Consider the following 23018-nt stretch of genomic DNA (forward strand, 5'->3'; position numbering starts at 1 on the left):
CTCTTTTTCTGAGGGTGATAAAAAAGGCATCAAACTCTGAAAAAATCTTAATCTTTCTCCATTCTGTGAGACACTCTGTACTTGAAGAGTCAGACCCTTCACCTCTTAAGTAAATCCAGCACTCTAATAGTGTTCCATCATGACTTGTCAATACAAATTGTCACCAAACATGGGTATTTTCAGTTCCCCATACATGGTCCCAGCACACAGGCAGCTGCTCTTTGGCCTAGACATTTGAGTCTGTCAGCAAGAGAAGCTGAAGCCAGTCAGATTGTTACCACTACTGAGTCCACAAGACTAGGCAGCACTCGGGGCCTGGAGAGATTTGGGAATAAGAAGTGGACACGTAATCTGAAACTTCTGAAAATTTTAATTACCATACCCAGGAAGAAAGGCAGCTGTAAAATAAGAAGTCATCCTTTTATTGATTTTATTTATTACATCATATTGGTTTAGTAAAACAGTAAGATAAAAGCCTAAACCCCATGACAATTATTTCCAAAACAGTCTATTCATGAGCTTTTCATTCTCTGAACATTTAAATGTTATTTGCTTTCTGTAACAGAAATTCCTAAAATTTAAGTATGAAGTTTGAAAAAAGTTCCTTTCCTTTAGTTTCTTCTACAAGCTGACCCATACAATAATACACTTTTAGCTCTTTCCCAAACCCATAGTGCTTCTGTGTCAGTACTAGATCTCTATACACATCACCTTTAAAATGTCAAGATCACGCACGAATGACTGACCCTCACAGAAGAGGTTAAATTAAATTAATACAGTGGTCATTCTCCTGTTAATTCCCCAGACTCCTTTCCATAATCAGGCAAAAACCAAACTACTAGTAAGATGCAACCATGATTTCACACAGTTTCACAGAGCTTAACAACAGAGTTCTGCCACCTGAGAACACAGGAGCTTTTTCTTTACATAAATCTATAGAGCTAGGGCAAGTTGACCCCAACCAAAAGCCAAACACTCACCCAAGTCCCTTCTCTCCAACAGAGAGAGGAAGGGAAAAGAAGGAAGGTTAAAAGGCCCATACATCAAGAGAACAAGAGTTCAGTATGAGTTCAGAACAAGAGTTCAATATGTGTACAAACAGAGCAAAAAGAGGAATTATTCACTTCCTGCCACTGGCAGGGAGATGTCCTGGCAGTTCCTGGAAAGCAGGGTCTCACATAGGGATCACTTGGGAAGACAAACAGCATGAACACAAATTAATCCTTTCCTCCTCCTTCCCCTGGCCTTTCATTGCTGAGCACATGTCCCCTTTCAACCTTCTACTCTACTCAGCCTACCTGGGGGGAGGAGGAAGGGCACAGGGAGAAAGCCTTTACCTGTGCCTTCACTGCTGTACCAAAATGGCAAGGTGCTTGAACACTAGGTGGCCACATCGTTTACATCCCAAACAGTGAGTAGGTTCAACAGTATTAGAGATACCTAAACTTTCTCACAAGTTTCATATTAAGAGTTTTTAACCCCTCTACACATGGTCAAAAATTTATTTGGTCTCTGATGAGAAGGTCCCTGGATTTTACCCCCACTCAAAGAGACAGTCTACAACCCTAAACCCATGAAGATAAACCAGAAGGTTTCCTGATAGAAAGAGTGCAAAAAAATTCATGGAGATGAAGAGCAAGAGATTTGGATCCTGTCAGGTAATGTGTTACAAACTCGAAAGATTTTTGTTTACATCCTCAAAGTCCCATCAAGCCACAAATCAACCAGAAGGCAGAGGAGATGGCTCAGTGAAGCTCAGCTGATGGTTAGGGAGAAACCATCATCACTTCATTTTCAAAGCATGCCACAGAACCACAGGATCATAGAGTTATAAAGGTTGGAAAACTAAAATCTTTAAGATCCTTGAGCTCAACAGTTAATCAAGCACCACCATGTTTATGAACGAACTATTACAGGCACTTCCCTTCTCAAAACTTCCAGCGACAGTAATTCCACCACTTCCCTAAGAAGCCTATTTCAATTCTTGACACGTCCTTAAGTGAAGAAATTTCTCCTAATACCAAATCTAAGCTTCCCAAGGTGCAACTCAAGGCCATTTTCTCTGGTTCTGTCACTTATTACCTGGGAGAAGAGATCAACTCCCCCACTTTGCTACAACCTCCTTTCAGGTTGTTGTACAGCGAGTGAGAGGATCTCCCCTGAGCCTCCTTTTGTCAAGGCAAAATGTTTAGAAGCAAAGAAATAAGATATTACACAGAAAGTCTGTTCCATGTACAGAACATGCAACTAGAGGTAACATTACTGATACCAGGAGGAATCCATTCAAATTCATGCAGAACTAGCCAATTTTACACTTGAAACCAAGCTTGCACTTCAGCTTGCAAGTGAGCCAGAATACTTGATATCTTGCTCAGGTAAGTCTGCCATGAGTGTACTTCATGTGGCCAAAATTTGTTTTCACTTACTGCTTTTGAAGCCAACTAAAAAGAAATTAATATTTTCAAAAATATAGAGGAAATTATTCAATTTGTCTTCGTAAATATACTATGTCCCCTTCCGTGCGTTCAGTGCGTGCAAGATGAGATCATTTTGGCACATCTCCACAACGCAGTTGTTCAGACAACCACAGCTTTCCTTCAACACTGGGCACAAGAGGAAAGTTTTTCACCATGAGATCAATCAGCCATTGGAATAATCTCCTCAGGGAAATGGTAGATTCCTTGATATAGGACAATTAAGATCCAGCTAGACAGAGTGCTAGGCCATTTTGTCTAGACTGTGCTTTTGCCATGAAAATTTTATCCAGATGATCCTTGAGGTCCCTTTCAACCTGGTATTATATGATTCTATGATCATCTGCTAAGAAATAACACAAATATCCTCAGGAGCAAAGCAGCAATATGAGATCTTGGAAAACACTAACTGTCCCACTACCTCTTAAGCACTACTGAAATATTTGCCTTCTGTAATCACAACTCTGTATTCAAGGGCCATATCAGACAATTTCATAGAACAAAAACTGGATGTTCCAGTGAAACTACATATTTCACCTAAATATACTGTACAAACCTTAAGTACCTAGTAGTCCATGGTAAGCGAGCTCAGGAGGACAAGGCTCCTTAACTGGGCATACAGCGACACAGTAATACGTGCCAAATCCAGAAAAGACAAAACCACTGAGTCCATGCTCTGAATGATATGCAGGACTCACTGAAGCTCTTGGCTATTGTATTGTTAATTTTAATGGACCTCTATTGAATAAAACAACTCCCCTCTCTCCATTTTCAGTATGGACTGTCATGCACGTTTTTCCTTTACCAGTCACCTAAACCAAGGCTTCATCAAGCGTAACAGGGTTACTGCTCTCTAGCTTCTTTTCATTTGAAGCAATAAAAACTGGCTGTCTTCAACCATAATCACTCTGAGTTTTATTGAAATCACACTTTATTCTTAACACACTAATGAGCCATTAACCTGGAGCTGAATTTAAAAAATGTTGACACTAGCTGCTGCTGTTCAGAATAAAGCTAAAGCTATTGTTGGAGTGGAAAGTATTTAATCATCACTGGCAGGTTTGCATGTAGAATGAACTTGCGTTGATCTTAGAAAAAACACAGGCTGACCATATTTCAGAACACTTAGCTTCAAAATACTCTTCTCACCACAGAAAGATCTTAAAGACCCCTCAACTCATTTAGAACCATAAAATGATTTGGGTTGAAGGGACTTTTAAGGACATCCTTCAACCACCCTGCTGTGGGCAGGAACACCTTCCACTAGACCAAAGTTGCTCAAAGCACCACCCAGCACAGCCCTAAAGACTTCCAGAGGTGAAGCACCCACAAATTCTCTGGGAAACCAGTTCCAGCATTTCAAACTTTAAACCAGGGGTATCCTATTCCAAAGAGAGGTGCTTTTTTTCTTCTTTAAAAGATGGGTCATTTGACAGCCAACGGGAAACAATAGGCATATATTATTTTTTCTTGTAACCTGAAGTATCAAAACACACACATGGAGTAACAAATGATTACAGTGCTTTTGGAATAGCTACAAACTATACTAAATTCAAGAAGCCAACAAGGAATAAGAGTGGTAAGAATGTAGCTATCAGAACCTACATGTCTCCTGGAAACATTGTTAAACTTGATCTTGCAGACATCAAACGCAAACCACTTACCCTTTAAGGGTTCAGACCACAGTAAGAAAACTGCGCTAAGGATGAAGGAGACAGAAAGCAACAAAATACATGTACATCATCTGGAAAGAGCACACTAAACAAAGAACAGAAATGCAAACATGAAAAAAATGTGTTGTAAATTAAGAAGTACAAAGAAAACATGGAAATGCTTAGGGCTGAAATCAGCTAGCTGAAGAAAGACAGGAATTTTTTCCGGCCTGGGTAAAGAGGGAACAAAACAAAACAAACAAATAAAAAATTGATATTGGCTACTAGACTGAAATCCAATAAAATAAGACTCAAAAATTACATCAGTATTGAAAATCATGAAACATTGAGTCAATGAAGGAGTAGGATGACAATTGAAGAACCTGAAGATTTTAGTGGACTTACAGATGGGAAAGGTACTGGAATTATATACTATTATGGCAGCAGGTAAGATCAAATATCCTGAATAACACCTTCAGCTGCAGAAGTACTATTTTTACTGGAGTGAGACTGATAATTGTTTGCCATTTGTAGAAACAGGAATTAAAGGCTGAAAAAAGGTCTGCTTTGAAGACACAGTCAGCAAGCAGTAAATTGAACCCTACTTCTCTCAGAAATGTGAACAGAATGACAAAAGCATTAAAAAACCCCCTCATCCAGCAAGTGTAGCGTGCCTGCCTAGCAACATTAGGGAAAAGTAATTGGCATGAACAAGCCACTGGGATAATATATATTACCATAAGAAGAGGGCAAAAGTGCTAGAAACCTAAAATCTGTCCTCTGTAATAAAAACATTCAAACTTACAAGAGGCCCATTGCACATCAGCCCCTCAAGCTCAGTAACAGATCACATACAGAGTAATTCTAATCTAATCACAGTCCCCACAGAAACCCTGTGGAATGACACACAGAATAAAAGTAGTGCAGAATGAAGGGAGAATCAACTCATGTGTTACATCACATTTGTCCAAGTGATGGAGACACTTTGAAAAGGAAGTCAAAAAGAAAAATATCCATTAAAATAGAGAGCTAGCACCAGCTATTCTCCAGACATATGAAACAAGCCTGAAAAATCATAAGACATTGCAGCAATTGCTACAAGACATACTGATGCATTCCAGCTGTCTTCTTTCATCTGTCACAGAACTACAATTTGGACAAAATTATTAGCATATATATTCAAAATATGATGTCTTTCACAATAAATAATAAGTAAACCCAGAAATAAAACAGGTCAAGCCCCCAAGTCATCCAAAAAATGGAGTTATTGCTTGAAATATACAAGCCCAAACTATCAACCAACCAAATCCCAAATATACACACATAGACACTGTAGGTTAATACACTTCAATTTAAATTAAATTTTTGAGGAGCTGTATGGGTTTTCCTTTAAACAATGCAGAGAAGGCAATTTTTACATATAGTTATTAGTTCTATTTGCCAAATAATTTGAAGAACTTGTCAGTTAATGAAAAAAACAAAACAATGGTCAAAGCATACATGTTTCAAATATATAGAAAGGGTAGAAGTGTTTACCTTAAGTTTGAATTCGAGCTGTGGTAGTACAGAAAGCAAGAGGTGACTGTCAATATTGTATAACTCCAAAATCAAATCAAATACATGCTCTGACAGGTCACTAATTGATGTTTTACCAAGCATGAGGACTTGATTGAAGAACTGGGAAACAAAACAGATTACAAATCAAGAACGAGAGTATACACGCACTCTTCTAAATTCTATGCTAAATCCTAAAACATTAAGTCACTTTTAACCTTACATTAATTTCACTCCTAAAAGAGAAAGGATGGAATGTGTTACACACAGATCAGGATTCCATAGCAGAAGTCTTAAAATATCATTGTCTTGTATCAAGTATTATACATAAAGGAAAACACATTAAACAAGATGTTCACCCCGGCAGGCCTAAAAATAATTTAGGAAACAGAACTTAAAAGGAATTTAAGTGCATCATACATTTTTATAGTGGGACTATATTCAGAGTTATTCCACTATAAAAAACCATCATTTCAAAAGTATTCTAACATTTAAAGCAAGGCTGCAACAACTGGCTAATTACTACACTACACAGCTGACAGGTTAAGGAGTTGAAAGTAAAAGCATAGGAGTTGATAACTGATTGTTCCAGAATTTGTATTCAAGCAGCATAATGCAACTGGAAAGCAAATATTTCTTCTTGGTAAATTTGACATACTTGAGGGAAACTTCACACTTCCCATTAAAGAAAATATTTCCACACTATTTTCAACTACATCCTCCCTGATGGGTAAGAGGCAACTAAAGAGGATTACATATATATACATATATATATATATATATATATATATATATATATATATGTATATATACACACACACATATATATTATAGTGCATTTTACTGTAAGTAAGTTAAAGACTGTCTTGAAGAACTGTTTTGCTTTTCAAGATACAGAGTTGCTTGAATATATATAATCCTGGTTAGGAAACTAACTGATACTGTGTTTTTAATGTATCTCAAGAAAGAAAATTTTCAAAGCCACAAAATACCTCTCATGAGAAAGAAAGAAAGAAAGAGAAGAAGACCCCATGAGCGTTCTTCCTATGAAGGAAGATGCTTATTGTAAAGACTTCCTGAAAGCTCAGAAAATGGCACCCAGTTTGTAATCTAACTTTACAGATGAAGAAAATTAAAAACACATTCCCATGCACCAACACCTTCCCAAACACTAGGGTTTAAGTAAGAGGTTTTTTTGAGGATTTTTAAAAATGTTAGGAAGTACCCACTTTCTAAATGTTGCAAGTCTGAAAGTAACAGAAAGCATTGAAGGTTTTGCAGTGTTTTCAAGTTCCTGAGGTTTTGGATAGATGCAGTAAGACCTGCTAATCCTCAACTGCTTAAAGAATAAGAGAGTTATTCTTTTTCCTATTGTGCAGCTCAAGATAGAGCATACTCCTCTCTGATCTTTACTTCCCCTCATCCATCCTCTATTAGTGTCCATGATGTCTACATTCAACTCTGCTACAACCCTCAATTCACTCAGTTTTCTTCTTTACTATCTATTCTTAGACTCCTTCCTCTTCTACTGCTGTGATAACAGCACTAAAATTCTGCTCTATCTTCAATTCTCTTCACTCTAAATTGTCTTATCTCCTTACTAAAAGGCAAATTTTCCTTACAATGTGCATATGTATTTTTATCAGAACAATATATAAAAATACACTTGGTATACCAGTCACTCTAAGGATTGAATTGCAAGGTCTTCCAAGACAGTAGGAAGTAAATTATCCATTGCATTTCCAAAATCTCAAGTACTAAGTACTTAATAGTTTATATATGGTAAACAATTAGACTAAAAAAGGACAGTGCTTCATTAATACGATCATTCTCTCAAAGAAAAATGACAACCTGTAAAAAGTTGTTCTTCAGCCCTTTTCATGTTTTCATGCAATTCATTCTTTTTATAACACTGCTCAGTTACAGAAAGTATTGATTTCCATGTTTGTTTGCAGTTGTCACTTACATTAGTAATGTATGGCTCAATTGCTTGTGCCGTCCTCTTTAGTAAAGCTTTTGCCAAATCATAGGCTTGCTTGTTTAAATTCTGGGGGGGAAAAACAAACAAACAAACAAACAAAAAACCAGAAGAGTTATAAGCACATGGATTTATCTAAAAACAAACCCAAGAATTTAAAGCCATCATGTACTGGTAAATGCATTAAAGAAATAGCCCGTTCTTTTTATATTTTCAGTAATAAAAATAATATTGTAAAAGCAAAGCTATTCCAAACAGAGATTTGTAGGGTTCACTGGTATTACTGAGGAAAAAAAAACAGCTCCAGGCAGATGAGGACTTACTTTGCAGTTGCACATCTAAAACTGATGCTCCATGAATTCAGTGCCTGCATTTTACCACTCCTCCTTATCAGTTTTCCCAAAAACCAGTAAAGTGATACAAAGCAACACAAAGGCATTTAGAGTCACCACTGAACAGTACAGAAAATGCAATTCTGTCCTTGCATCAAGCAGCCATCTGTGAATCACCACCACAGCCTCTCCAACACACCATGCAAAGATAGTCTGTTGTCTGAGACAAAGAAAAAAACCCTAGAATTTTGGTTTATGGGAAAATAAAAACTAAACTAATACAAAAATTTTAAAAAACATAACCCCTCTTCAGTATTCTTATCCTTCCATTTGTCCGAATGGGTTATTGCTCTATCATTGTTTTCTCCCTTTCCCTACACACATTCTCCATGCTCTAGTTGTTACATTCTTTCTCCAATTTCTAGATCACAAGTATTTTTCAAAAATTTTAAGGAGAAAATGCAACTCAGCCCTTGTGACACCCACTGCAGATGATTAACACACAGAAGCATGAAGAAAAAAGTCTTCAATACACAAGAATATGCAGTATTTTAATAGCTAAAAAAAAAACTCTACAAAAATATAGTTTCTACAATTTTTATTAGTCTTTGCAATTAAAAAAAAAAGTATACTCAGTTTATAATCCAACAGTAAAAAGGGGGCAGTTTGTGATTGCTTTTTTAAAATATTTCTCACCATAAAAGGAAGAAAACTTCTAGTAGCAAAATGCGGAGCAAACACAACGTGTCATGCTACAACCCAAGGTATTTCTTTCCTTGGAGATGCTGAATGAAAGAGAAGATTTGAAAGGATATGGAGAGATCTGTCTGAAATTTAAAAAACCCAATAGAACTATAGGCTTCTAAACAGCAGTGGGAACAGATTACCATTTTCTGATAATATAAAACAAAAAAGTCTTTGACTGGCCTACTGATAGAATTAAGTCAGGTGAACTTGAAACACTACAAAGACTCATGCCTTAAGTGTCTGTTTCACTCAAAGCCAATAGAGAAGGTGACTAAAAATTCCAATTCCGGAAAAATATTTTAATATATAAAATTCTTTCATCTTACTACAAAACTGTACAGTTGTTCCATGTCCCAGGAAAGGGAAAACACTGCATACTGGATTGTTCTTTATGGTCAACAATAAAAAAGAAATTTAAGAAAAGGTATTTCCACTGGAATAATTTGTTTTCTGTTATTCAAAATTGTAATGGTTCAGGAAAGAAAAGGCACAAATGACTATAACAAGCAATGTATGCCACTTGTAATTCTTGTTCTGATCCTTCTTGACTTCACAGCTCACCTCCAGCAACAGAAAGAAAATCACTTTCACCTGGGTAAGAGGGAACTCTGGACACGAGCAAGATCTGGTTTAGTATAAACAAGTCTAAACAGCGGACCTAGCACAGGAGAGTTCCAACGGGCAGAACCATTCTGATTCACATTAATTAGAGTTTCAGCTTGTATCTTTTGCACGGCAGCTCACTTCAAAGCTTAATGCTTCCCAAGATAAATGCTAGAAGTGGCTATTTGCAGCCCTGAGTAAGAAGGAAATGTAATGCAAGTATCTGTCCAAAAAAGCTATAAAGAGGAAAAATAGTCTAGAGCATAAGTGGCTAAGGCAAGTTAGCTATTTTTTTCATGCCTCATGTACGTGATTTAATAGTGCCAATAGTCATGACCCTCAAATGTCCAGAGGCCCCATTTTCTGAAAATAACAGTATCAGAGTCTTAAAAGCACACGAGTTTTCTCCTCATTTTCCAGTTTCAGGGAAAAAGCAGAAACCAGTGAAAGTGGCACTGCCTTAGGTGAAATGAAAACAAGAGCAGCACAGCGTTTACCAAGTAGGTTCAAAGATCTTTTACAGAACTAAACCTTCTAATTCAACAGGCACAAAAATATCCTAAGCTTCCTTCTCCTTAGGGAGAAATTTTAAAAGGACAACATCTGATTTGACAAATTTCTTCTGTTTTTAGATAAGCTCTTCTACCATTATTATCTGTACAACCTTCCCATTTGTTTGGAAAGAAAACTGACATGTATTTCAAGATCTTTTAACGATTTAAGAAAGCCCTCATTATGGGGACAATTATCTTAATCAAGATGCCTTTAGGAGCATGTAAAAGCATCCAGTAGGCCTAAGGTTTTTAGAGACCTGAACAGGGTAGGAACAAAGCCATAGGTTGGTAACACTGTTTAAAATAATCATTAGCAATTACTACATCTTGAAAGAAAAAAATCAAAATAAATATTGATTGATAAGCAGAAACAAATAAACCACCCCTGAGAAGGCAGAACACAAATCTTCTGCAAGAAAACTGAGGTTACACTTAACATCTGAACCCGACTTTTTCCCCCAAAACTTCCAGGTTTGTTTCAGAAAAGAATGTTAATAAACAGCGGAGAACATTCACATATTTTAAAACTTTGGGAGTCCTCCAGCAATAATATCTGAATAGAGGCTATCTTGGTCAACCACAAGTTCTCTCCTTTGTCTCAATTTCTACCATGATTTTTAGGCATTTCTTGCTGGTATTTCAAGATTTTTATACTTTGGGAAAACATCAACAGTTTTGTCAATTTACTGTTCATACCTGCTTTTCTCTAGAATGAGAATGACAAACTTCTATTTTTGGACAGAAGAAGCAGTGGCAACCTCTCTGACAGTACGGCACACGCATTTTTGTGCTCACACAGACAATATTCTTCAGCAGAGTATGCCACAGAGCCAAAATAATTTGTTCTTGCTCAAGGGGGTCAGAAGTGATGGAAATTCATACACACTTGACTGTTTCTCAATTACTTTTCCAGTTACTTCTCAATAATCAATTTAACACAGATCAAAAAAATATGAGAGTGAAATAATTTTTACCCATTCCTTAAAAGAAAAAAAGGTAAGTGCCTTATATTTTATTTACAGGAAATGACTAAGCTAGCATCAATCCAGCCTTTATTTTGTAGTTTTGGGAGGAAAATCAAATGTTAAGTCTGTATCTAGTGCAAATATTCCTGAAAAGCATATTTTCCACATATTATTTACTTGGAATTTGAAAAACATCTTCAGTTTTATTGTTATTATCCATGGTACAGCAGCTGAATTAGTACCCAAGACCACCTGAGAGAACAGTTTCAAGAGATTCTCTTGTTCTCAGGAAGGCAAAGAGATCAAGGACAGCTGACAAAGAAAAGGCTCAGCTGAGGTGTTGCCAACATAGATAACACTAAATATTAAGCAAATTCCTAGTAGGGACAGTTAAGAATTTAATTGTCAATAGCACTTTTTCTAAAACATAGGCATGTAAAGCATGTGGGATGTGCAATGTGGGATTCCCTGTAGCTGTCCTGAGGCTGAAAATGGAACACTGGCAAACACCCAAGGAAATCAAGTACAGTTTGCGTTTTAACACATTGCACAAACACAAAATTGTTTTCAGGTCTGCCATAAAAGCATTATAATACAAAAAGATTATTAAAGAGTAAAGGAAAAATATTAATTTTTCTTGCCTTTTCATACTAACTACCTCTTCTCCCTTGCTGCCAGGTCTTATCTGGGTTTAGGTCACTTAAATTCATTCCTAATATAATCCTACCAAAAGAATTTCAGTCGAGTTGATAGAAAAGAAGAGAACTTACAAAAGGAAAAAAATAATTCAGCATCAAAATTAGGAGTTAAGCTCATGGTCAGACAAGTTAAGCTTGCCATTTTATTGGCTTATCTGACAGCTGTACTAGTCCAGCAAGCCTGTGCACACTCCAGCATGCCTCTACTCTGATATTGGTGTAAACTGCTTTCATTCAGGTTTACATTAGTATGGCTTTTATCCTGACTAAGTGAGATGGATGATGAACTCAAGGGAGATACAGTAGTTTAGAGTTGTCACTACTCCAGTGACTACTAATTATGGTATACAGACATTTGGTAATATATCATGTGCCCAGTATATGCTCTTTATGCCTGAGTTTTTGCAGCCATCCTGTGAACACCATTGCTTTTTACACTTCCCACTCAGGACTATGGACCATAACTATTTTTCATATTTGGAAAAATACTGTCTTGGTTTAAGGGGTAACGGCATTGAAGTACCCTTTTGTAAACTGCTCAACTAATTACTACATCTCTTAAAAATATTTATGTAGTTTTTGCCTAAAGCTGTCCAGTGCTGAATTTCAGCCACTGGATGAACATTCTGCTCCCAACACATACTTACAGACCACAGGTTAGATAAATTACACAGACTGAGATTTGAGGAACTCAGTCTTGTTTTACCAGTACAACTTTTTTTTTTACCAATACAACCATTCAGTTCAAAAGGCCACTACACATTCCCTCTCACACACAACCCTCCTTTTAGGCATATTAAAAATATACCACTGTGTCACTTTCTATAGACATAACTGTCTCATCTTCAACAATCTCTCGATCTCATCTTCAAACAGAACTAGTAGCAGATCTATGTTCCTTCCACTCTATCAAAGATATTTTTTGGTCCCTAGGAAATCTGGGAATTCCCTACAGACCATTACACCAATGTCTGCCTTTATGCCATTTTTGGTGACCAGTCTGATCATTCAATTTCCCTTTTCCACAACCCACACAGCTGAACAGGGACGTCAGCCAAGACACAGTTCTTTTTTGTGGTGGACCTGATCCTTTGTCTCTTTCTAGTTTTGTGCTCATTGGAAGAGTGGAAAAATGCTCAACTCTGAATTTATTACACCTTTCCAACTTGACATCAGTAGCCACAGAAAGTAGTGAGAGGACCCAAATTTTAAATAATTTTAAATAAAAATTCACCATGTGAAGACTTTGAGATGCAACAGAAAAATATGAGAAGTTCCTTTCTGTTAGTATGGAAAAAAAAATAGTTAAAGATACTCAGAATACAATCTGACATTATGTATCTATTTATTAGAAAGCAGGCTATAAACAAGCATCCTATAGACAGAGAGATTTTGATTAAAAGAAAAACAGCAGAAAATGCAAACCCCCAAACATGTTTTCCTTATTAAAATATTCAGTCAGTAATTTTGAATCCACTATGAAACAGAATTGCTTTAGTGCTACAGACATCCTAACAGGATACAAATTCTTCAACTCAAAGACAGTTTATTAAACATGAAACATAAAAATAGTACAGTCAAATCAATTTGAACACAGATGACACAATGAAACAATAGATTCTTAATAACTGAGAACACAAACTGAAGTATTTTGCATATTCTTGCTTTTGTATTTTGTATTCCAAAGCTTTACTTTATAAATATGGACTTTAGCCACACCAATTTCAGTCTAGTCCTGGCACAAAACTATTAGACTCCTTGAAGAACACAGCTAAAACATATCCAGTGGTGCAAAAAAAATTTACTGACCTATATTAAGCATTTAGTCTTTCACTGTCAATAGAAAATAATTTATGTGCTACTTATTTACTGAAATTAATGGCCAGTGGTAAAGGCACACTAGTAGGCATTCCAAAGCATCTGTTAATAACCACTTAACCATACACTTTTTAGAAACTACAGCAGTTAGCACCTTCCTGAACATATTTTAAGAAAAAAAAAAAAAAAAAGCTATTAGAAGTGTCCAAAATACAGCTAAAGGACACATTTCCTAGATAATTCCCCACAGTCTTTTTTTGTCATGCACAACTTACAAGTGAGTAGCCCATGAGATTTCAGTAGGACACAGTTAAATTCCTGAACTAAGGAGTCAGACTTCCATGCTTCTTAAACATTTAAGTATCACAACACGAGCATAGTTCTGAAGTTTTTCCTTCTGTTCATCCACAGGAGACATTTTTTTAAACATGACATGATTTATTAAGGTAAGATAGACATTCCTTGGGCTCTTCCTGAACCACCACTTCTGCACAGAGTTTTGATTCTATGGCTGCATCAGAAACATAACAATAACACCAAGCCAACTTTTCTGAAATGCAGCAGAGCCAATTACAAATCAGCAGTCATAACAACTTTTTCCCTCCCACTAGGGCAGCACCTTAGTTTGAACTGTTGATACAGCATTACATCAATTAAAAACTTTGCAAAGGATGTATGTAACTTCTCTATTCCATTCTACCAGCACTGACGGGCCATAAAAAACCCTGTGTTTAAATTCACAGGATATTCAACCTTTTAGATTACTGATACTTTGCTTATGGAAAGTATATCACAGCAATGAAACTTGACTGAATTTTCTATTAAAATTACTTGTTTGCTAAAAGAAATCCAGATAATATCAAGACATTTGCTACAGCCATTCTTTCAATTAGAACTACATATCTGAGCACATACATCCAAGAAATCATGATTACAAAACAAACAGTAGAACAAAACAAAACATAAGCCACTAAATCTTACCTTATGCGCTGGCACTAGATTAACTAACACTGTATCCAAAAGTTCCTGTGACACAGTATCTCCCTCACAAATGATAGAGCTCATTAGATCAACCATGTGCATGTGTACTTTTTGGTTATGACCATTGCTGAAATTAAAAACAAGAATTCTTAGTGTAATATCTATGTAAAGTAAAAGTTCTGTTCAGAATATTCCCTGTGGTGATGGCAAACAACAAGGAATAAAATCAGCAAATCACAAGTTTTCTTAAAAATCAAAGTACTTTGATTCCTTGATTGCATATACCATCATTCTTAAATTTCATGCTCTCCTCATTCACTACTGCAGTAAGACCCTGTCCCTATCATGAAAAGAAAGTGTATTAGAGCATCCCTCTGCTCTGCCCAGCACTGGGGAGACTTCCCCTGGAGTGCTGTGTCCAGTTCTGGGCTTCCCAGCACAAAAGGGACACACACATCACAGACTCAAGTCCAGCAAAGGTTCATAAAGATGATTAAGGGCCTGGAGCTGCTCTCATGGAAGGAGGGGCTGAGAGAGCTGACATCTTTGGTTTTGCCTTGAGAAGAGATGGCTTAGGAAAGAACTTACTGGTAAGTTTAAATACCCGATGCTGGGAGTTGAGAAGACAGGGCAAGACTGTCCTTACACCACAGGCTCAGTGGTGTCCAGGCACAGAACAAGAGGCAGTGGGCACAGGGTGAAATACAAGACATACCATTCAGACATTTGAAAGGGTGATTGAGCACTAGAAGGTTGCCCAGAGATGGCACAGCCTTTCCATCTTTGGAGATGCCCAAAACCTAACTGGCTACAGTTCTGGGCAATCGGCTCAAGCTGACCTGGTTTGAGCAAAGGGAAAAGACTGGACTACCTCTAGCAGTACCTTCTAGAGTCTGCTACTTTTTGAATCATGTTTTCACAGCAATAATTCTCCAAATTCCTTACAATTGCATATTACAGCATTCAATTTCAATAACAGAATAAAATAAATGCAGTAAATGACAACTAAAGCTAAGTTTCTTAGGAAAAAAAAGATGATGTGCAGTGTGTCTTGTCTCATTAAAACAGAAAAAACAGAGTTCTGCTACCTTTAGTTAAACTAAATTACAAAACTCATTAATGCTAAAAGTTAGAACTCGCTGACCTCAATCATGCAGTAAAATACTGTGAAATCTGAGGTGAAAATACTCACTTTATTACTGAAAACAGCGTTCTATACAGCTGGGTAAAAATCTCATTGCTGTCCTCTAATTCAAAGCATATGTTATAAGACTTGACCCAAGCAATGTTCTGTGTTGGAACAGGAAAAAATAAAAGGAGTAGTTAACACAAGATTAAATGGAAAGATCATGTTTAAAAATTATTATAAAATAAGTTATGAAGCTTACCTCAAGCAAATAAAAGTATCGATTGAACTGGGGGCTTTTTGTATCTTCTAAACCTTTAAGTTGCCTTGTTATGAACATAAATATATCCTGAAAAGAAAGAAGTGCTAGTTATTCAATAAACTGCAATTAAACCTTCGATGTAAAATAATTACCTTTTAAAATTAGTAGTATTATTTAGTCACTAAAAAATATGCAGCAATGACAGACATTATTTCACTACCAAAAAGAAGATCATGTACAAAAACACCATGGAAAATGTCAAGGAGTAATTTAAAAATACTTCATATTTCTTTAAAGGGTTGAGAAGCAACCTTTTCCTAAGGAAACAAATGTTTTTCATTTCCAAAAAAAGCATTCAACTTGACAAACACAGCTGCAACTGTCTGGCTGCAGAAGTCAAGAGATGATTATTCAGCAGGACATTGAATTTTACTTCATATTACATTCAGTTTCAAAAGAAGGAGAAAATAGCAGCAGGCAACTACACCTTTCCTAAGAGATGTTATTATATGTTCACTCTGTATTGTTTGTGCATTTCTCAGTCATCAAGATACTGACACAGATAACATCTCTTGCAAAAACTAATAAACCAAGTTCCTCCTGCTTCCTCTATCAACTTTCACCACCAGAAGACTCCTTCAGAAAGTCTCACACAGTAAATTGAAGCAGGTTACAAGGAACAAATAGTCAATTATGAACTAAATAGAAACACACAGGAAGGTATCTTCTTAAATTTTTTTTCACATTCAGATAATTAACAGATTAACGTAGTTGTGAATTTCCAGCTAACACAACTATATTAAATCAAAATATTTAGAAATAATATTATCAGAAACACTCTTCACAGCCTCAATTATATCTATGTTTCATCCAACAACCTAGGTGTAAATGAAATATATTCCAAAAGGATATATTCCAAAAGGTATAAAGCTGCCATAATAAATCGAAGAGAGCCTTACTGTTAATCCTGAAAATCCATCCAAGAAATAGTCTAAAAGGCATTTCTGTAACACTTTCAAAATGACCATTTCTCCTAACCCCCAAGAATAATACACAGACAAAAGACAAGAATATGGTTTCCAACACTATAACCACAAAATCCAGCCTTAATCATTAAGCTGAGCACTTACTGGGGATCTAGGTAAAATCAAGAATTAGATTACATGTGACATCACCAACTCTTGGAAAAACAGCACAGCAAAACACTGTTCAGAGCTACAGCTACATCCGCGTTTTAATTTGGTTTGAAACTGATTTTTAAGAGTTAAGGATGATGAGAAGGATCATTGTCTGGTTCACACTTCAGGATCCTTTAAAGAGCACACCATCCAGACTCTTCAGCTAAAATTAAACCAAAACATGTAAAGGACACATCTAATGGTCTCCAACCACTCAGAAGCATTCAGTTCCCATGCAAAAGCTCATCTGAAGAATCCCTCCTTTAAAAATCAGTGCCTGAACACTAGCAGGCCATCAGTCCCCACCCAAAAGGAAAGCTGCCTTATGGAAAACACTGGAAGGTTCTGTAAAATACAAACTGACTCCCAGGGGAGAATAAGAATGAACTGAAGAAGAAAGGGGGCACACGACAGACTGACCAATGCCAAACATAAAAACTACTTAAGCTTAGAACTCATGCTCTGTGTTAATTATTTTGTGTTAAACTTTACTTGTAGAGGTAAATCATCATCAGTTCATTTAACCAAGTAACTCAGTTTTTATCCTACAGCTCAGTATGCAATACTTATCTACTGAATGTGATTCAAAGATCCTACTAACTTTCCAATAGAAAGTTCTCATCATTGTGCTGCATATAACTACAGACATTAATGAATAGGATACATGCACAGTAAGTCCAACACCTGAATGCTTCAAATAACAGCATGGTATGAAAAAGTAAGCATTTACTCCTAAACTATTTTTTCCTCTTCATATTTAAAGACAGCAACACAGACTAAACTCAGAAGTACTCACTAATTCCTAATATCTCGTGTACTATGACCAAACATTTTCCCCCTTTTTTAAGGACATTGCTCCCTCTTTTAAGCACACACAACATACCACTTGAACATGCATTTATAAATTCAAAACACGGGCTAAAATAAACTTTGGCTGCAGCCAAAAAATTACAATAATTTCACAACTGGACAATAGGTTTTCACATGAGACTGCATAAAGCAAGTCTACATTAGAATCCAGATTTCAAAAACAAAAGTGCTCACACTTCCACTTCAGGGATATTTTTTGGTCTTGTTTTGAGGATTTGTTTGTTTGTTTGTCTTGGGGTTTTTGTTTTGGTTTAGGTTTTTTGTTTGTTTTGTGGATTGCTGTTGTGATGCCAATTAACTGCATAATGGATTCAGTAATCATCAGTGTCATGGCTCTCACCAGAGAACACCTTCAGATAACTGAAGTTCTGCTACCATTTTACCCTTTTTTAAGGGGTACTTCAGCAGAGGCAGGTAGACAGTCCTTCTGTTTCAGTCGTTTTCAATTGACACATATAAGTAATTAGATTATTTTCCCACCAGAAAATTAGATTTGGGCTCTAGGCTTTACACAGACTGAGGAGAGCTGAAAGTTAGAAGTTTTGAGATCCCAGCAGAGCAAACCTACTCCAGCTCTGTTTTTATTCTACTCATGGCATTTTCCATCCCTGTTATCAACTCGCTTTCAATGATCAGCAAGGAATGCAAGATTTACAATGATGATACACACAAAAAGGAATTCTTATCCCTTTCCTCAGCATCCCATCTGCACAATATCTAAGTTACAAAGAGATCCACTGAGTCTGAAGCAAGGGCAAAAACTTGAGATTTAAGTCTTTTCCTCTCAAGAAATTAAACCTTTTTAGCACTCCCCTTTGCCATTTTTAACTTTGGTGTTACACATACAAGAATAGACTCAGCTGCAGTATGGATTTGATATCAAATACTGGGTAAAAATAGTGCCAAGATATAACCCAAGAGGAAGCATTCTTCCTCTTACCTCTGTCATAAAGTGGAGGGAACTCTTCGACATTTCTATCAGAGCTTGTCCTGCAACCACAAAAGCTGAGTTCAGAAGAAATGGGTTTGCAAGAAACCTACCCCAGTAGCCCTAGGCCAAGGTCCCTATTGTTTGTCTTGTCTTTATTTCTCAAAATATGTTTAAAAAACTGCATCAAGCAACTGAATTCTGAAATCCACACAGATTACAGAACTCAATGCTGGCAATGGAAGTCCCTCATCCATTCCAAGTTCTGTTCCAGCAGTGTTTGTAGTATTCTGATACTTCAGGTATGAGATCAGTACTGTAAACCTTCCAATATTGTACACTACGAAATCTGAAGCTTAGTATCATTTGGTAGATCAACTACTCTAAGGAGGAACTTAGTTAGCCCAACTCAGAAGGATAAATTAAAGCTCTAAGCCTAACAAGCAAATGAAAACATATACTAAAAACTGAAATAGCAATCAGGACACCTGAAAACCAGACTTAAATGGAGCACAGTAGAGAAAGCTAATATTCATCTCCAGTTGAGAGATGCAATCAGTAAGTACAGGAAGTAGATGTTGTACCTCTGATTACACACTAATTCAGAATTAAGAAAACAGAACTAAGAAAAATCCTTAGATATCTCTCCAATATGTCTGTTAACAAAAGATGTACTACAGCAGTTGGAACGGCACTGTTTCCCTAATTAGGAAGCACTGCTGGCACAACCACTAGATGAGAAATTGAGTGATTTCCTCTTAAGTGATAATAGATAGACCATCCACCACAACCACCTTTCTATCCTACTGTGGAACAAACAAAGACCAAACCAAACTAAACAAAAAAGACCACACACATTTCTAAATCAGGGACACAAAAAAGCACACATTTTTCAGTGTTACTTTCACCTGGTTTTTCCTAATTTCCCCCAAAACTCAGTTCATCACTTGGGATTCTGACTGCACGAGGGAAACAGTTTGATTTTGAGAGTTGGGAACTAAGTTAGATTTCTACCTTAAAAAGTAAAAGAACTCACAAAATAATAAAAAATTTATTTATTTTTGGAACAAATTAGTCAGATCTGTACTTCGTTTTCAAACCCGACATTTCTCTATCAACCATCTCCATCTAGTGGGATCAGTGATGTCTGTAATTGCAGAATTTCCCAAGCCACATCAAATATCATTTAACTCTGTACAAAAGTACTTTATCTTTGTTTCAATAGAGCCTTTACCTATAAACATACAAGTACCTGCCTCTTGGCAGTTTAATTGGAGATGCAGGGGTATTTCCCCAAGCGAAGGTATTAGCTATCTTGCAAGAGATTTTGATAAAAGATATACTTATAATAAATATTTCTAAAGTAAACTAACCTACAAATCCCAAAACAGTTAAATAAAATAATTATTTTCAATACAAATCCAAAACTCTGCAAGTTATTGGAATATGTACTATATAACCCTTTAAGTCATGGACAACTGACTTGACCAATCCCATCCTAAAATCAAGTGAAAACCTTGATTTGCTTAGGCTGAACCAGAAATAAAAGGAGGCAAAAAGCAGTCGTGACCAATTGTATTAATCACTGAGTGTAAAAACCTGCTGTGGAAAAAGAGATTAATTTTATTTACCTTCAGTTTATCCGGTGAAGTGTATGGAGCTTCAGGGGCATAAATTCTGAAAATATCGGCAAGACAACATGCTACCAACAAACGCACATCCTTATCAGGATGTTTGAGGAAAAAATCTGAAGCAAGATGTAAAGCAAGATTTAGGTAGAGCTCCTTTTCTTCTTCAGAGTCCTGGTCCATATCCATGAAAGTTTTCACAACCATCTAAATAGAGAGACAGACATTAGTATATAAAATTAAATGCTTTGTGTAACAGAATCCTTACTAAAAGTTTCTTTTCTGGTTTTCTGCAACTTCTGTCAGAAGCATTATTAGCTATGCAGTAGTACTTACTTAAGCAACCAGTGTTTTCATTTTTCAGGGCACAGGAAATACCTGGCCAGGTCCTCTATCAACTGAACCAACACATAGCCTCAGCAGAAATACTGAAAGACTAGTTGTAGACTTCCCAAATCTTTTTGAGAAACCATATAATCAAGTTTGACAATTGAAGAAGTGCAACAGGATTCACTGTTACAGCTTGTTACTGTTACTTAAAAATAGACTGTTACTTAAAAATTCAGATAATGGCAAAACTTTATTAAAAATATTTGTTTCTCTCTCAACTATTCAGAGACGATTTTTTCTTCCTATTCTCTTTCAGTTTAAGGTTTTTTGCCTATTACGGCTCTGAGGAAAATTCTATTCCCTGTGCTGTCCAGAAGCAGAGCCCACACTTGCAGCAAATGGATATATAAATCCAGGCAGCTGAGTGGCAAGGATGTTGTCCAACAAGACTAAAATGACCACTACGATTATGCGGATCCAGTTACTGAAGTCATGGAACAAAAAAAGTCTGGGACACCAAATATTTAACATGCTGAATAAAACAAAAGTAGGAAAAGCTATATTTAGTAACTGTTAGTTGGTGAGAATTCTTGTATTTGAAAAACTTTCTGAAGGAGAGAAATTTATTGACAAAACAAAGTAATTCCTTATCTGACTCACAGAGGCAGAGTTATTTTAAGGAGTTCAGCTCATGTAAAATTAACAAAATTATACTAAACCCTTAATTACACAATCCTGAGAATTAAAGCCAAAACTCCTATCTACTTCTTCAGTGCAAGAAGAGATGTTATTCAAAGAATAATAATTTAAAGTCCCAGAATCCTGTAACACTGCAAAATACTTTATTTTGCTATAGTTTGTAGTTTGGTTGGGTTTTTTTCCCCCTCCAAAAAATTTACTATAACTGGTCAGGGAGTAAGAAGCCCAACTCAAAAAAATCCCAAACTTCTACATAACTAGGATCACAGAAGCTGTGAAGTTTTCAAACATATGAGAATCCTTTACAAAAAGGCATAAAAGATCAGCAGCTTAGGCAGACACAACTTCCATTGCAAGAAAAAAAAGGCCTCCCCAGTCAGGCACAAGACCTGAAGTGCACTGGTGCCCTTATACACTAATTAATTTACAAGTCAGAACTGTTTTCATTTCTATGAAAAGTAGTCTTTTCATACTTCTTGCAACAAGTATGCAAGTTTTTCTACTCTGGAAATGAACCTTTCATGTTTTTTCCCTGATAACATGAACATCTGTACAAGTCAGGGCAACAAAGATCAGTCATCCTGTCTGCAGAGCAATCCATCACAGTGTTTAAGGAAAAACAAAGGACAACAAGTTAGTTGTCCTAGCCTGGTTTTCCAGGTTCCTGCAAAGCAATAAGTTAGGGGACTCCAGAGCCTGAAATCACACCCAGACCACCACAATTTATACTCCTGGAGCTTCATCTTCCAGATGTGGCACATACTTCTTAACTCATTCAATTTTTACTACATCATTCCACAGAAACAAGCTTTGGAATTTACTGGTATGAAACTGACAGAAAAGTGCATTATTAGACTGCTGGTCTAAAATTAGTATTTCATTAGATGATGATTTGGTTCTTGTGTATTAAAAAAAACTGTGGAAAAATGCTTTTCTCACACTACTCATCATTTCCAAGAGTTTATCACCTTCTTTCTGTCTTCAGTGCTAGCTGACAACTGTCACCATTTAGTTTCTATCACATTTTGAAATCTATTATAAACTTCAAGAGGGCATCAATTCAAAATGCATAAAATGTCCAATGTAAATTATGCTAATACAGAAATTCACTCTGCATATTTTCCATTTTATTCTCAGATCTCTCAATAATTTGCATTTATATTAATATATCATTATCAACAAACAGCAGAACGTCTGCTTGTGCACAGAAGAGTGCTTTTTCCCTAATAATTGCATGAATTTGGCATTCAGAGAAATCAAGAGGCTAATAGTTCACTTATTTATCAACCACTGTTCTTTAGCACTTGCAACTGTGTTTATACTGAAGTTTTGTACACTTGTGGTGTAGCATGGAACATTCAACCTCTTATAAAAGAAATACTTCAGTTTTTTCCCTGCCTGAGCACCAATGAGTTCACAGCCAGAATAAACAACTAACAAGAAACACAAGACATCTTACAAGGTCCTCTTATTCTGCAAGACAGATCAAGATGACAGAAGGGACTAGACATTCAAGGCCAGAAATGAAATTAAGCTACAGGAGAAAAATGATTAGTAAGAACTGTGGTGCTGCATTTCCACAAGCTGGAAAAAATATGCAAGTGCTAACAAAGAATTCCTTCTCTTAGGAATCAGTCATAC

General features: G+C 36.3%; 1 protein-coding gene across 4 annotated transcripts in view; it reads right to left on the reverse strand.

Annotated features, from left to right (window-relative positions):
* PDS5B (PDS5 cohesin associated factor B) overlaps nucleotides 1-23018 on the reverse strand; it is a 114496-nt gene that overhangs the window by 70451 nt on the left and 21027 nt on the right. For all 4 annotated transcript variants that reach the window (XM_058045090.1, XM_058045092.1, XM_058045088.1 and 1 more), the window contains exons 3-8: nucleotides 20352-20555; nucleotides 15745-15831; nucleotides 15549-15646; nucleotides 14357-14483; nucleotides 7647-7727; nucleotides 5663-5803 (exon numbers count right to left, since the gene is read on the reverse strand). In XM_058045090.1, the coding sequence (XP_057901073.1) occupies nucleotides 5663-5803; nucleotides 7647-7727; nucleotides 14357-14483; nucleotides 15549-15646; nucleotides 15745-15831; nucleotides 20352-20555 (738 nt within the window). The remainder of the gene's footprint in view (nucleotides 1-5662; nucleotides 5804-7646; nucleotides 7728-14356; nucleotides 14484-15548; nucleotides 15647-15744; nucleotides 15832-20351; nucleotides 20556-23018) is intronic.

The sequence above is a fragment of the Melospiza georgiana genome, chromosome 2, assembly GCF_028018845.1.
Source record: "Melospiza georgiana isolate bMelGeo1 chromosome 2, bMelGeo1.pri, whole genome shotgun sequence".
NCBI classification, from domain to species: domain Eukaryota; kingdom Metazoa; phylum Chordata; class Aves; order Passeriformes; family Passerellidae; genus Melospiza; species Melospiza georgiana.